Source organism: Aythya marila (genome assembly GCF_965140915.1).
Source record: "Aythya marila genome assembly, chromosome: 1".
Lineage (NCBI taxonomy): Eukaryota > Metazoa > Chordata > Aves > Anseriformes > Anatidae > Aythya > Aythya marila.
In genome coordinates, this window is record NC_139042.1 from 26,895,310 (window position 1) to 26,907,334 (window position 12,025).

The window sequence follows — 12,025 nt, forward strand, 5'->3', positions numbered from 1 at the left end:
AGAGTTTCCTACTCAATCTGTGTTCTCCTGAAGCCATTCCCAAAGACCTCACTTATGCAAATAAGTTATTGCAGCAAGTTCCTCCACCTCCACTTGTCTCACTCAAATTTATGTATAAATTCTGAACCTCCACAGTTCACTTTTTCTTCTACCCTGAATATTTCTAGCTTTATTGATGACCAATTTTTCCATATTTGGTTATTCAAAGCAAAAGCTAAACCCACAAAGCAACAGGAACCCAGTCTCATTTCCACTGGTAACCCCCTGTGACCTAGTTTCACTGACTGGGAGCAATCAGCATGCATTTATGAAGAGTAAATTCTGCCAGACCTAAACATTGACTTATATGATAAAAACTATGTTTGTGATTGAGGGAAGAGCAGTGGTTATCATTTGCACTGATTTTAACATGTTTTTTCACATAGGCTGGGCAAATGCCAAGTTCCATACTTTTGAAGGAAAAAGCCCCTGCAGTGACACAGGCCGGGGACTGCATCACCAAGGAGCTGCTCTGTAGAAAGAAAGGACCTGGATTCTGGGGACAGCAAGCTGCGTAGGAGCCAGCAGTGTGACCTGGTAGCAATGGTGGGCAACAGCTTCTTGGGCTGCATTGACAGGAGCAGAGACAATATCTGCAGACAAGTGATTGTCCTCCTCTTGTGGCACTTGTTAGAACACATGTAGGCATCGTGTCTAGTTATGGACTCACTGTTACAAGTCTGACATCAGCAAACTGGAGCGGGTCCAGCAGAAGTAATCAAGTTCATGGCTAGAGGGCTTGTCCTGTGTGAGGAGGCCAAGGGTTGGTATTTACTTGGTTTGGTGAAAAGACAGGTTGGGGGGACAGAGGTGTTAATGATGACCCAGAAGGTTGGACTAGAGACCTCCTGAGGACCATTCCCACCTGACTTACCTTGTTGTAGCTATCCCGTGACTTATCTTAAGGTATTTTCTGATACTGAACAGCAGTCTATGGCCATATGACTTGTTTCTATATAGATCCTGTATTAGGAGTGATGGAGGGAACTTGCTGCTTGCTCAGTGTATTTGTTGGAAGCGTACTATGACCACTGATCTCCATGTTGCCAGTGAGCTCTGGAATAAAGGGTTACCTGAAACATAGAAAATGTCAAATTACCCAGAGTGTGAGACTTTGAAATAACAATGTAGTAGTAGAGGGAAGACTGCTGAAATAGTTTTAAAACAGAGCTTGAGAAATTTCTGAACAGGATTACATGATACAATTGCCAGTAATGGCACAGACAGCATTCAATAATCTAGGAGTCTGCCCAAGCTAACATCTTTTGTTTTGACAAATATAAGGCCAAGCTCCTCATCTTCAAGAATAAATAAATGAAAAATTAAGCATAGTAAATATTGTAAATATTTAATTGGCACTTCATACTGAGAAACTGAAAGCAGTCTTTCGTCCAGTTCAAAGTTATTGGAGTTTGTAGCTGTGATAACCATGATAACAAATGTTATTTATATTCTAGTGCAAATAGATATCAGAACAAAAATGAACAAATATAGACAAACCTAATTAAGCTGTGATTGGTTTATTCATATCACAGCAGCTGAAGGTTATATGATAACCAGCTACAGAGCAGGTGCAGCACATATATCATTGGCCTGATTATTAAAAATCAGTACTTCATTCAACTCCAAATTAAAAAGGAGATTGTATACAGATTCAGAGAAAGTCAGTCATGTTATATTGTATGGCATTGTAACAAAACAAAAAAATAATTTTCTTTGTGAAGTAATTGCATAGTTCCAGTTTATCATGATAAATCAAGCCAGAACCTGACCACGGGAAGATCGAAACAAATTCAAAATGTTCTCTATGATGCAAGGACAAGGATATAATCTAGGGAGGGTCAAATTTAGAATAATAACACATATTTTTATAGCCAAGTCATTGAAACTTTGTACAGCAAACTGCAATATCAGTGGAAGGAAAGACATGTTTCCACAGTTGCATGCCGTTGAAAGGCAGCATTTTTCTGAGATACTTGCCAAAGATCTAGCTGGCGCCTTGGGAACCACAGCCAAAGTTGCGTTTATACCTCTCTTGGTTTTAATAAAGTGTCAATTCACAACTCCAATGGGCAATCTTGTACTTACCATGAAGATATATGGAATGCCACTGACCTCGAGCAGCAGGTTTGGAAGGGCCCTGAGCACTTGTGAAAAGGGGTGAGCCTAGAAAACCTGGAAGCAGGAGGGAAGAGTGCAGTGCTCAATGTCCTACTGCTGCTGGTACCACTGGAAGATATTACAGGGAGGCAAGCCCACATCTCCATGGCATGGTTGGTGTGGTTCTCAGCAAAATTGTAGTTGGATGTGATGTGGCTATTATGGGCTAATTTGTGAAGGGTAACGTACAATTTTATATTCACCACACAGCACCATAAAGTGAATAAATACTGCTTAGCTTATAATGAAACTCAATAAAATCCAGTTCAGCAATATCAGGATTGATCTCTGTAACTGACGTTGCTATTTCTACAAACCTCTGAAAAGCTGCTGAGAGTAACGTATGGAGCAACTGCACAATTTCAGAGTTACAACAGCTTCAACCAGAAGAACCAGAAGAACTGTAACTAAAACATACATGGTAGCTTTGAAATACACAATGACAGAAATATCATATCGAGAAAACAGAGCAGAAAAACACATTTGAACCAGAATAACATCAGTTAAAGCCATGATTGAAAAGCTCTTACAAATTGTTATTCTTCATGTTTGTTTTTTTCTTAAAGAAAATAACTTTTTTGTTTTGAGTTTTGTATGCATGGTGCCAGTGCCTTGTGGAGGGATTACCTCCTGGCAGGCATTTAATCAGTGCGGCTGCTATTAAAAAAGGAAGGGCTTGTTTCAGTCAACTAAACGGGGGTACACAGCACTTCGTGAGATGCTGAGTCGACAGCTGCCAAGCCAGAATGGAGAAGGTCTCCCTGAAGTCCTGCATCCTGCCTAACAGCATCAGGCAAAACTATTGGATATGCTGGCACATCTCAAGTGATAATAGACATCTATCCTCGGGCAATGCAACTGAACCCTAAATGTATGTGTTTTACAGGGAAAAAGGATACAGCATGGTTTGAAGGTCATGATTATTTCCATGACACAAGCACAAATTGCAAATACTGATCAAGGAAAAATTTATTTACAGAGATTTTTCAAATACAAACATAAAATAGCACATTTATATATATATATATTTTTACAAAAATGAATATTGAAATAATAAACATGGTACAGCACAATACAACATCAATGAGCTAAACATAACAGCGACAAAAATCTATGTCTGGAAGAAGTTTTCCTGTCAGTCGTACAGAACCAACAGAGTTCTACAGTACTGTAAGTGGAATTTTCAATGGACAGAAAAACGTCCATTTACTGCACTTCATAAAAGTACTATAGGCAAAGGCTACATATGCCAAGTTATTATGTTGCATTTTTTGTAATAACGCTGAAAACACAGAGGCTTAATAAAAGATCTATAGGGCTGAATAAGCAGTGGCTAAATGTTTGGGGAAGAGAAATGTGTAGAGAATATACAAAATACTGAAATACTGACAAAGTGGCTTATTGGTCCTTTTATTAAGTTTAATGTATAGATTAAAAAATGTTGTAACACTGAATTTTAAACCACCAAAAAGAAATTAAAAATAAAAAAATAAAAGGAAAAGAAAGAAGAATCGCACCAAAAAGGTTTCCTCTCTACTCATTTTGTGCCATGGTCAACATCCGTGTGTGTGTCTGTGCTTTCAGGAACACCGTGCTGAAGGGACCACCAGGTACTTACTACTCAAGGCCTCCAGCACCATCTTTTCACCAATCCCTCAATTAATTGGTGCACGCAGAATGTCACAATTTGCCAAAATGGAGCTTTCCTTGCTTACACAGTCATGTATTTGTGGAGTAGACCACAGGTGCGCTCTGGTGAAGAAGCCCTTCCCCATCCAACCTGGTGGGGTGGCTTTGGTCCACAGTCCAACCCATTCCCCAGGGCTCCCAGCACCACCCACCATCCCTCCCTGCACCGCTTCAGAGTGAAAGCACTTAAAAATTTCCTTTTTGTTGTCGTTGTGGTCCAGAAGATGCCTGCAAGCCCCTCATGCTCCTGGTGGCAGCCCGTACCCTGGGCCGCTCAGTAGGGGTACTGCTTCTGCTTCTTGCCTGAGAAGCAGGCCAGCCAGGTGCACACCAGCATGGCCGCGGCTGCACCCCCACCTGTGCAGTAATAAGCCCAGCCAATTTCGCAGGTTCCTGCAAGGGAAACAGAGAGAGAGATGATTGAGAAATCTGAGGTTGTTGTCTCCACAAATATGTCAGCAGTGGAGAAGGCGCCCCTTGGCCTACCAAGGCCAAGGAGAGCCTGTGGCACCATTTTCCACAGCAGCTGCTGTCAGAAGAGGGCTTTTCCCCCCTTTCACATTTTCTCCTTCTCCAGACAGCTTTTGAGGGTTTACTTGTTTGTTCCAGCAGTACACCCAGTGCCAATGCATGTCATACAGGATGGGGCCTGGCTCCCTTCAGAAGGAGCCAGGCGGATCCACCTCTGCCATCACTCAAACTGAACCCAAGTGCAAGCCATCAAGTGACAAGGACAATCATGTCCCAATCCCACCAGCGTAAATCCTGACCAGGCCACACTGAAATGCTTTCTTTTATTGCTTTGCCCCTGCAACCAAAACCTTGAGGAAGGCAGGGCAGAGAATTATTTAGGAGCTATTTTCTCTCCTATATCTCTGCTCTAGTGGTATGCATTTACTGACCAAATAAATGAGCTACCAGACCTCTAAGCATATATTCAGGATGTGTGGGTTCATCTGTGATGAAGGTGCTCCTGCCTGTGTAGTCACACAATGAGAAGGGCCTTTGAAAACTGCTTTCCAAGAAGACTGATTTGGGGCAGGACTTGAAGCAGCACAGCTATACCTACCATGCCATGCTCCACCATCTCACGCATTAGGACCACATGGCAGATGTCTCCATCTGGCAGAGCATGATATGGCGTGAGATAAAGACCAGGACAATGGATTTTCAAGAGATGAAACAGAGGCTCTCCAGGGTGAAGGAGCACAGGGGCTTCTATGCAAGCGGAGTCTACAAGTCCTGCCTCTTACGTACCCTGCCAGTAGGGTCAGCAGGCAGTGTGCACGTAGAGCAGTGACAGAGACATCAGCACACCAGTAGTATCATAACAGTATAGGACTAATAGTGACAGCAAAATGGTTGTGTGCTGGTGCAGTGCAAGTAAAGATCCCAGTGGATCCCAGTACTTTCACAAGTTGCCACCACAAACAGAACAGACTTAAGGACTGATCCTTAGCTCCCACTAAGGTCACAGTGCCAGTGAGCACAAGTTTAATTAAAGTGCAAAAAGCAAGACACTTCTCTGTCCCTAACCAATGACTCCACTTAAAACTTCACAGATCTTTAATCCGGTGTGTTTTAATAGTGTCACAACAATATGGCCTTGAACGCATTCAAAGGTTTCAGTATCCATATGGAGCCAAAGTCATCACCAGTGCATAGTGTTGGGGAATCCCACAGTGAACCATAAAGTCATTGCTCCCCTTCCAGGCACCACTGTGCATGCAGTAGATTAGATGATCACAAAAACAGCAGCTACTGAAGAGACTAAGCCTCCTTGCAGAGCTCTCAGAAAATAAAGAGGTGACTGCTGCTACTCCTCAGAGTTTCAGCTCATCTCAAAAGTCATTTTCACTTTGGCTGCACCATGTTGGTCATCTTGATTTTGACTGCTTGGGACTCATTACAACTGAAGTTCTCCTTCAACTGAAGTGTCCCCATCTTGGGTGACACCTCCCTGCTTTGAACAGTGAGTGCTCTCAGTAAGGTACAAGCAGAAATACAACATCTTTTTCCACCCTCTGGAAAAAGCAGCAAAACTCATTTTCCTCCCCTCCAGAGAACAGGAGGTAAAAACAGTTTCCAGCTAGAAAGAGCTGAAACAGGTGGCATGTCCGTACTCTGTCCTAATGGTGTGCTCTAGGGTCAGGCTTTGGGTCAGGCAATTATCAAGTCTGCTAATCCTGCCTTAGGCACAAGATACACGAGATGTCTGTACACCCCAACACGTCAAATGCATTAACATGCCTGAAGGCAAACAGCACGTCCATCAACTGTCTGCAGGATACTGGCAGCCTTGTGAAGAGATGTCAGTGGGAGGCAACGCTTATGCTCATGGCTGCTCTGAAGATCTCAGGGCAACACCACAGCACACAGTATACTGCGTCTTTTCTTCAAAAGTATCAATTTTTTAATTAAAATGAAAGGTCGAATGAAACAAAAATCCTGACATGACCGGAGGACTTCAGAAGCTGAGATCTTGGTTTGGGCTCATTAGTCTCTCTCCTTAATGTGCTGTAGTAGAGAGAGATTTATTTGGTTTTGTAATCTTGTTATGCTCTGTATATCGACATCATTTTTGGCTCCATTACAGAAGACCACACAAAGAGTCTGACTTCCTACAGAGAAGACCATCAGAAACCACAAAGAGCCGCCAAGTGCCTGACAATGTCTCTGACACTGATCCTTGTCTGACTGTACAGCAGCTCCTAGACAGACCTGTCTAGAACAATTCCTTTGCCTGTGCACACAAACCTATGGCTTATGTTGAGAATTTCAAAACCAGAAATAAGCATATACTGTACATCTAAATCCATTGGGCTGCTTTGAAAATTATAGTATTTACACTAGAGTGGGAGGTGCTAAAGCATTTATTTTGATACTATGGAAAAAAAAACTGATAGGTTTTTTTGAACAGCTAGGTATTCTAAAACTACTAAAGACTTGTAGTGGCAGCTTGAAAAATTAAATCTTTCTCATCGTGATGCTTCCAAGTAGAGAAAATAAATGTTAAAACGCTATTTTAAGAATAGTTTAAAGATTTGCCTGCTTGCACTGCCCAAAGCTGTGACCTATATGGAACAGAATGAAGTAAATTTCACCTTTTGTGTGGTATTATTTCAACTTTTGTGCAGTAACCATGGGAGAGGGGGAAAGAGCGCCTGATACATATTAAGAAGAAAGAAAGAACTGTTAAGTCAGTGTCAGAGATGTGCCAACAAATACAACATGCACATTTCAGTCTTGGATGAGGAGAATAACATTTGTTTCTCCATACCATGCTCCATTTACCCTAAGGACCACTGTCCTACTTAGTGCTCTAAGGCATGGCAGGCAGCCTCTTGATCTAACAAATGCAATGCAGTTCACAAGTGTGAGCTGGGTCAAGATGAACAAATGCAAGAACGGGAGAGTGCGGAACAATGGATGAACGAGTAGGGAGCCTGACCTTAGAGCAATAATAACACAGCAATAAACCTGGCCATTATTTCCAGCCTGTGTCAGGAGCAATGGGAGGCCTTAGACAAAATAGTTTGATCTGTGCTTGGATGACACTGAGCAGAACAGCATTTCAAGCTATTGTGCTGAATAAGAACCTGCAGCGGGGAAGGTGTCTAAGGGTATAGGACTTAGACATTCTTTTCATTTTAAGTATAGCCAAGTCCTAAGTTCATAGCTAAGTATAGCTATAAGACCAGAGAGAATCCATTTCAAAGGCACCTGTTGAATGATTGTCCACACTGCTAGCCGCATGTCAAACTGAAATAATGGTACCCCTTTTATAAGGCTGTACTGTACAAGGGAAAAAAATAAATTTGAAGATAATTTTTCTGCTCTGGTATTCTCATTTTAATATGTGTATGAGCTATTTTAATCCACTGTAGCCTAAAGAAATATTGTTAGTTGTCAATAATTGGGTAATTGAACTGCAATTTAAATTGCAGAATTACTTTTGTTTCACTGTGATATTAAATTCTCAATTTATAAGAAACATGAAGATTTATAAAAAGCAGGGTTGATGAGTAATTAAACGCAACACAAAATGAGAAGAAATACACCTATAGAAATGTTTTATCATAGAGAAGATAGACTTTGCTTTCTGACTTCGTAGTTTTACAAATATTGCAATAACAGGTGATAACAAGTGCTGTTGAAGAACCCTTTCTCATGTTCAGCTTTTATTTCACTGACATCAGTAGAACTAGTCATGTATTCAGAAGCAAGGAGATGGTTAAGTGCTTTGTAGAACTGGGCTTAAATTTCACCATCAAGTAGGGCACTTCACTTTCATAGAGCCCATCATATTAAATGTTAGAAACGTTGCACTGCAGTTTCCCATTTTCCTTGTTTGTGTCAAATCTATAAAATAAAAAGCTAGACTACCTGATAGAATTAAAACAATTAAGTGAAAACTTGTCAGTTTTCATGCAAACACAAAAGCTGTTGTTTTCCTCAAGGGTGCATAAGAATACGTATATACATGTAGAAGTGTGCCAGTCTGCTGGGGGGTGTGGAGAGGCATGCAAGAATGTATACATGTTCTTGCTCATAAGATTGCTGATCTGGTTTCATGCCAAAGTAAATTCCCCACCAGTTCAAGTACTCTTCTAGCTGATAGAGATGATGTGCCCACAGCAGCTTCTTTCTCTGCACAGAAGTGGTGTTGCTTTTAATGAAATAGTCTTTTCCTAACAGCTATGGAGGAGAAGTTGTAGCTTCATTTTTTATTTATTTATTTATTTTTTAGTTCTGGATCCTATTTGGGGGGAAAGGAGGAAAGAAAGGAGAGGGGAAGGCAGGGAAGAGAGCATAAATAATTGAAGTTCTTGCCTTCTGGTTGCTCAGTGAAACAGGGCTGTCCAAGTCAGCTCAGGTAAATTTGTAGCTGACCATTAAGAACTCTGTTTTCACATTTGGTTTTACTGGGATTGGCAGTAAAATAGTGTCATGATTAACTCTGAAATCAGAGAATCATAGGTCTCACAGCTATTGGGCTGGATGGCCACTTTCCAAGCAAATAAAAGGAGACGAGAGTGACAACATGATGTTCCTCTCTTTTATAAAAGGACTGAAAGAAATTGCAGCCCCTTATTTTAAAGGACAAAAGCAAGGTGAATGAGGACAGTATGAAAAGAAGACTCCACAGAAAGGAGTCCCATAGAATATAAGACAGTACTTGCTACATTCAAAGAAGTCAAAGAATGTGAAAGGTTAGTTTTGGATGGAAGAGCTTATTAGAAAACACTTCTTTGCCTTTTCCTGATTTCTAAGGTAATCTTCAAGGCTGTGATATGTGTCCCCTAGTTCCTTCTCACGCTCCAATATATAAGGCAAATACAGATTAAGACAAATTTGGGAGTGAGTGAACTTTGGCAACAAAAACTCTGTGGATACTTGATCTCTTGTGGAGCTGTGCCAGGATCCAGTTGCCAAAGCAGAGTTTTACCAGGATTTCTATTTGTGATGTCTTATAAAAAACACATAGTTATCAAGGTCCTGGAAATAACATATGATGTTCATCTAAAATAACCAATAAATGACACTTATGGAAAATATCCAGAATATGAAAGTGTCTTGGATGCAAATTTGTTAATTGCAAGGCTAAGTTTCTTAAATATTTGCACCTTCTTTGCTGTTAATGTTAAGACTATCCTGGGCATGCAGACTGCCAGTATTTGGCAGACTCTGTAATCATTTAACCCTAGCTACAGCCTCTTTTCCAAGATGAAGAAAAAAGGTTTTTAGAACTACCCAGGCTGAAGAATACAAATGATACAGCTTTAAAAATAAAACCTACAATTCTTTCTTGCAAAAGCCTGTGCAGGAACTCCAATTAACAGCTTCATATGAGAGTCCAGTACTACAGGGGAATGTGAATTCATGTAATCAATGAGGGTGTTGGAAAAAGTAATCAGTGAAGAAAGCAAGGAATGTGATGTTAAGGAATATACAGGGATTTGGAGATATGAAAGCCACGAATGAATGTAAAAGATAATCAGCTAATTAATAAGAAGGCATGATTATTTTGAAACAAAGCCAAGATAAATTAAATAGTTGAGGAATCTTTTTTTTTTTTTTTTCTTGACACAGTTACACAATGAAAAACCATCACATGAAATCAGCTACAAAAGCAGGAAAAGAACTCAAAACTTGGAATGCATCCAGAAAGGATTAAAGTAGTTTCATGAAACAAAGAAAGTACTCTATGTAAGGTAAAAATGCAGCTGAACAAATAGTTTAATATGCAATAATGAATTTGGCGAAGGTGTTTTCTTTCTGTCTGTTGTATGGGTAGGACTTTCTCAAGGTCTTTTAAAAAATGTATTCTTTCCTTCACATGTACAGATCAAGATATTTTGCTTAATTATAATTGGTCAAGTCAATTGCATGGGCATTTTGGTATGTAATTAAATGCATGGTGTCTCATAAAGTTCAGAAGTGTAAAACTGGCAAGGAAATGACAACGTTGAAATTCTCCAGCTCTGCTGTTTGCAGACACTCCTGTGACTAAATCTCCCTTTCTTTGGAGGATTGCATGATTTTGTTTAATAAAAACTCAAATTTGCTGCATGAATGTAAGGTGGAACAATGGAAGGGGAACCGATACCTTGTCCCATACCTCTTCAATACTTCGCTGAAGAGTGAACTTCAAGCTATTTAAAGATCTAGTGGATGAGATCCACTGGAACTCTGTCCTCAGGGACAATGGAGCTGAGCAGAGCTGGCAACTCTTTAAGGATGGTTTCCTTAGAACGCAAGAACTCTCCACCCCCCTGGGTAAAAAGTAGGCAGCAAGGGAAGGGAACCAGCATGGGTGGGCAACGACATGCTGGTCAGACTGAGGTGCAAGAAGGAAATGCACAGGCAGGGAAGACAGGGACATGTGGCCTGGGAAGAGTACAAGTATGCTGCCTGGGTGTACAGGATGGGGGCAGAAAAGCCTCTACTCTGCCCTTGTGTGGCTCCACTTGGAGCACTGCATCCAGGTCTGGGGCCCCCAGCACAAGAAAGATGTGGGGCTGTTAGAACAGGTCCAGAGGAAGGCTACAAAGTTCATCAGAGGGTTGGAGCACCTCTCCAATGAAGAAAAGCTGAGAACTGGAGATGTTCAGCCTGGAGAAGGTTCCAGGGTGACTTCATTACAGATTTTCAGTACTTAAAGGAGGCTTACAAAAAGATGGAGAGCCACTTTTTGCTCAGGCAGACAATGACAGGAGAAAGAGAATGGTTTTAAACTACAAAAGGAGAGATTTAGATTAGAGGTTAGGAGGAAATTCTTCACTCAGAGGGTGAGGCACTGGCACAGGTTGCCCAGAGAAGCTGTGGATGTCCCATCCCTGGAGGTGTTCAAGGCCAGGCTGGATGGGGCTTTGGGCAACCTGGTCTGGTGGGAGGTGTCCCTGCCCATGGCAGGGGAGCTGGAACCAGATGGTCCCTTCCAACCCAAGCCATTCTATGATTCTATGACCTTGTAACAATTACAACGCTCAAAATCTCAAGAGAAAAATAACTCATGTCCTGGCAATGAAGAGCTCTCCTAGCTCACTAAAAGAAGTCAGCAGAAAGCTCACTTAGTGCAGCTAAGTTAATTTACTTAACTTAATTTCACCTCTCTTTGGACATCCACAGTGCAGAAATCCACACTGGACTAGTTCTCCAGATTCCCTCAGGAGACAAAGGGGAGAAAAAGCCAGTTATAAAGAGTGATGCATTTCATCTTAAGGTAGTCATCTAAGGTACATATGGTGAACCCTACCCTAGTAGCACCTATTTTAAAATTTCTTTAACTATTAAGGGATCCCAAGTAACTACTTCAGTTGCCCTTTTCAAGCAATAAGAAGCAGCGGGTACTTGCTCCCAGGTGGTCTGGGTCCCCATCTGTAAATTCCTGCTTGTCTCCATTGACTCCAGAGGGTCCCTGCATGGTCTGGCTCAGGCAACTAAGGTAAGTCCTTTAGGTTAGACAGAATACCTTGACCTTGACATAATCACGAGAGGCTTACAAAGAATTAAGAATAAAAGATAGCTGGGTAGCACCAGAGAGGAAAAGTTCCTTGATGAAACACTTTCTTTACTAGCATGTAGGCTGACTCATGCATTTATCTGAGAACTCAGCAGCTGTAGCTCAGGGAAG

The 12,025-nt window shown here is 41.3% G+C and overlaps 1 protein-coding gene across 2 annotated transcripts in view; it reads right to left on the bottom strand.

The window, feature by feature from the left end:
- Positions 1-3,156: 3,156 nt before the first annotated feature.
- The window catches only part of LHFPL6 (LHFPL tetraspan subfamily member 6), a 138,705-nt gene continuing 129,836 nt past the window's right edge, over positions 3,157-12,025 (bottom strand). For both annotated transcript variants that reach the window (XM_082782595.1, XM_082782594.1), the window contains one exon: positions 3,157-4,281. In XM_082782595.1, coding sequence (XP_082638721.1) covers positions 4,163-4,281 — 119 coding nt within the window. In that variant the 3' untranslated portion in view covers positions 3,157-4,162. The remainder of the gene's footprint in view (positions 4,282-12,025) is intronic.